Source organism: Homarus americanus, unplaced genomic scaffold (assembly GCF_018991925.1).
Source record: "Homarus americanus isolate GMGI-L3 unplaced genomic scaffold, GMGI_Hamer_2.0 scaffold20465, whole genome shotgun sequence".
Classification (NCBI taxonomy): Eukaryota; Metazoa; Arthropoda; class Malacostraca; order Decapoda; family Nephropidae; genus Homarus; species Homarus americanus.
In genome coordinates this window covers 9,881,275-9,884,869 of record NW_024756914.1, presented here as the reverse complement: position 1 = coordinate 9,884,869, position 3,595 = coordinate 9,881,275, and the positions used below count along the sequence as shown (strand labels likewise).

The window sequence follows — 3,595 nt, the reverse complement described above, 5'->3', positions numbered from 1 at the left end:
CACAATATGTTAATAAGGTTTCACAATTCTTCCTCAAGAAACTCAAATTCCTCCTTAAGGCTCTCTAATTTTATAGAAGATGGAGGAACCATCTCAGATTGAAGTGGATCTTCTGATAAACTTAAGATTGAAGGTTGACCATCAACAGGTTCATCTTTAACTCCATGACCTGACCAGTCTATGAAATGTGTTGATCTACTCACTACAAGGTCATTATCTGCTAGTTTACACACAGCCTTTGTCTTACACTGGTAAGAGAGGCTATACTCATCTTCACTATGAGAGGAAGTGGGCAGTTCCCGACAATTATTGTGGCTCGGCTCTGGACTGTTCAGGTCATTGCCCGCTCGTTTTTCTGTTGTGTGGCTCCTGAGAGCACCAAGGTGGTGGTTCCTCTGGGTAAGTCTCCTACCACTCCCTGACTTCTCCTCACCACATTTTTTCAGCCTTTGTTTATTATCATATTTTTTGTGGCATTTATTATCTTTTGCATGAACTTTACTGTAAGAAGTCAGATGAGTTCTACTATGCCTTGTGAGACTCACTCTACTGGGAAAACATTTTTGACAATCACAACACTGAAATTTTTCTCTTGTATGAACTCTTATGTGCCTTATCATACGGCACTTCTTTGTGAAGGATTTATTGCATTTTGTACAATGATATGGTGTGTCTCCTGTGTGAACCCTCATATGTTGTACTGAATTAGATTTTTTAGTAAATGAACTAGTACATTCTGAACACTGGAACATCTCTCCTGTGTGAACCCTCATATGATCAACTAAACTAGATTCATGGGTATATGAACTAGTACATTCTGAGCACTTGAACTTCTCTCCTGTGTGAACCCTCATATGTTGAACTAACCTAGATTTCTGAGTAAATGAACTAGTACATTCTGAACACTGGAACTTCTCTCCTGTGTGAACTCTCATATGTTGTACTAATTGAGATTTCTGAGTAAATGAACTAGTACATTCTGAACACTGTAACATCTCTCCTGTGTGAACCCTCATATGTTGAACTAACCTAGATTTCTGAGTAAATGAACTAGTACATTCTGAACACTGGAACTTCTCTCCTGTGTGAACTCTCATATGTTGTACTAATTGAGATTTCTGAGTAAATGAACTAGTACATTCTGAACACTGTAACATCTCTCCTGTGTGAACCCTCATATGTTGTACTAAACTAGATTTTTTAATAAATGAACTAGTACATTCTGAACACTGGAACTTCTCTTCTGTGTGAACCCTCATATGTTGTACTAAACTAGATTTTTTAATAAATGAACTAGTACATTCTGAACACTGTAACATCTCTCCTGTGTGAACCCTCATATGTTGTACTAAACTAGATTTTTTAATAAATGAACTAGTACATTGTGAACACTGTAACATCTCTCCTGTGTGAACCCTCATATGTTGTACTAAACTAGATTTTTTAGTAAATGATCTAGAACATTCTGAACACTGGAACTTCTCTCCTGTGTGAACCCTCATATGTTGTACAAAACTAGATATTTTAGTAAATGATCTAGAACATTCTGAACACTGGAACTTCTCTCCTGTGTGAACCCTCATATGTTGTACTAAACTAGATTTTTTAGTAAATGATCTAGAACATTCTGAACACTGGAACTTCTCTCCTGTGTTAAAAAGTGTCTCTGATGGGTGATCTCCCACATGCTTTACAAGACAGTCTTTTTTAAAATCTTCATGGCATTGTGAACCTTGAGGGGATCTTCAGTGTCACCTTCCATATTCATTGTTTCTTTCCCCAAATATCTTGGGCTTGTGGTCTCTCAGATGGTGGTCATCTTGGCTGTACTTGGCCTTACTGATGAACCCCTTAATTAAGATTATAAAATGCACTCCCTCGATGAAAAAGCTTTCTTTCCTTGGTGATAATAACACACTACCTAGTGTTGAATATCCTGCTCCAGCACTCATGAATATGAAAACCCAACTGGCTAACACATGAGTGTGGAGTGTGGCTATAAAACCAACCAACTAACACATGAGTGTGTGGGAGTGTGGCTATAAAACCAACCAACTAACACACATGAGTGTGGAGGTGGCTACAAAACCAACCAACTCAACACATGAGTGTGGGAGGCCATAAAACCAACCAACTAACACATGATGGAGTGTGGCTATAAACCAACCAACTAACACATGAGTGCTATAAAACCAACCAACTAACACATGAGTGTGGGAGTGTATTATAAACCAAACTAACTAACACATGAGTGTGAGTGTGGCTATAAAACCAACCAACCAACACATGAGTGTGAGTGGCTATAAAACCAACCAACTAACACATGAGTGTGGAGTGTGAAGGAAACCCAGCCAACTCAACACATGAGTGTGGGAGGTGTGGCTATAAACCAACCAACTAACACATGAGTGTGGAGGTGGCTATAAACCAAACTTCAACTAACACATGAGTGTGGAGTGTGGCTATAAAAACCAACCAACTAACACACATGAGTGTGGAGGTGGCTATAAACCAAACTAACTAACACACATGAGTGTGAGGTAATATAAAACCAACCAACTAACACATGAGTGTGGAGTGTGGCTATAAAACCAACCAACCAACACATGAGTGTGGGAGGTGGCTATAAAACCAACCAACTAACACATGAGGTGAGTGTATTATAAAAACCAACCAACTAACACATGAGTGTGGAGTGTATTATAAAACCAAATCCAACCAACACATGAGTGTGGAGTGTGGCTATAAACCAACCAACTACAAGAAAGTGTGGAGTGTGGCTATAAAACCAACCAACCAACACATGAGTGTGGGAGCGGCTATAAAACCAACCAACTAACACATGAGTGTGTGGAGTGGCTATGTAAAACCAACCAACTAACACATGAGTGTGGAGGGAAGAAACCAACCAACTAACACATGAGTGTGGAGGTATATAAAACCAACCAACTAACACATGAGTGTGGAGGTGGCTATAAAACCAACCAACTAACACATGAGTGTGGAGTGTGGCTATAAACCAACCAACTAACACATGAGTGTGGAGTGTGGCTGTAAAAACCAACCAACTAACACATGAGTGTGGAGTGTGGCTATAAAAACCAACCAACTAACACATGAGTGTGGAGGTGGCTATAAACCAACCAACTAACACATGAGTGTGAGTGTGGCTATATTACCAACTAACCAACACATGAGTGTGGCTATAAAACCAACCAACTAACACATGAGTGTGAGAGTGGCTATAATATCAACCAATCAACACATGAGTGTGGCTATAAAACCAACTAACACATGAGTGTGGGAGAGTATTATATTACCAACCAACTAACACATGAGTGTGGCTATAAAACCAACCAACTAACACATGAGTGTGGAGGTGGCTATAAAAACCAACCACACCAATACATGAGTGTGGAGTGTGGCTATAAAACCAAACCAACTAACACATGAGCGTGGCTATAATACCAACCAACCAACACACATGAGTGTGGCTATAAACCAACCAACTAACACATGAGTGTGGAGGGCTATAAAACCAACCAACTAACACATGAGTGTGGAGTGTGGCTAGAAAAACCAACCAACCAACACA

General features: G+C 39.6%; 1 protein-coding gene across 1 annotated transcript in view; it reads right to left on the bottom strand.

Annotated features, from left to right (window-relative positions):
• LOC121857237 (zinc finger protein 501-like) overlaps positions 1–1,211 on the bottom strand; it is a 1,259-nt gene extending 48 nt beyond the window's left edge. The window contains exon 1 of the mRNA XM_042353215.1: positions 1–1,211. This exon is cut by the window's left edge and continues 48 nt beyond it. Coding sequence (XP_042209149.1) covers positions 21–1,178 — 1,158 coding nt within the window. The 5' untranslated portion in view covers positions 1,179–1,211 and the 3' untranslated portion in view covers positions 1–20.
• Positions 1,212–3,595: the final 2,384 nt, after the last annotated feature.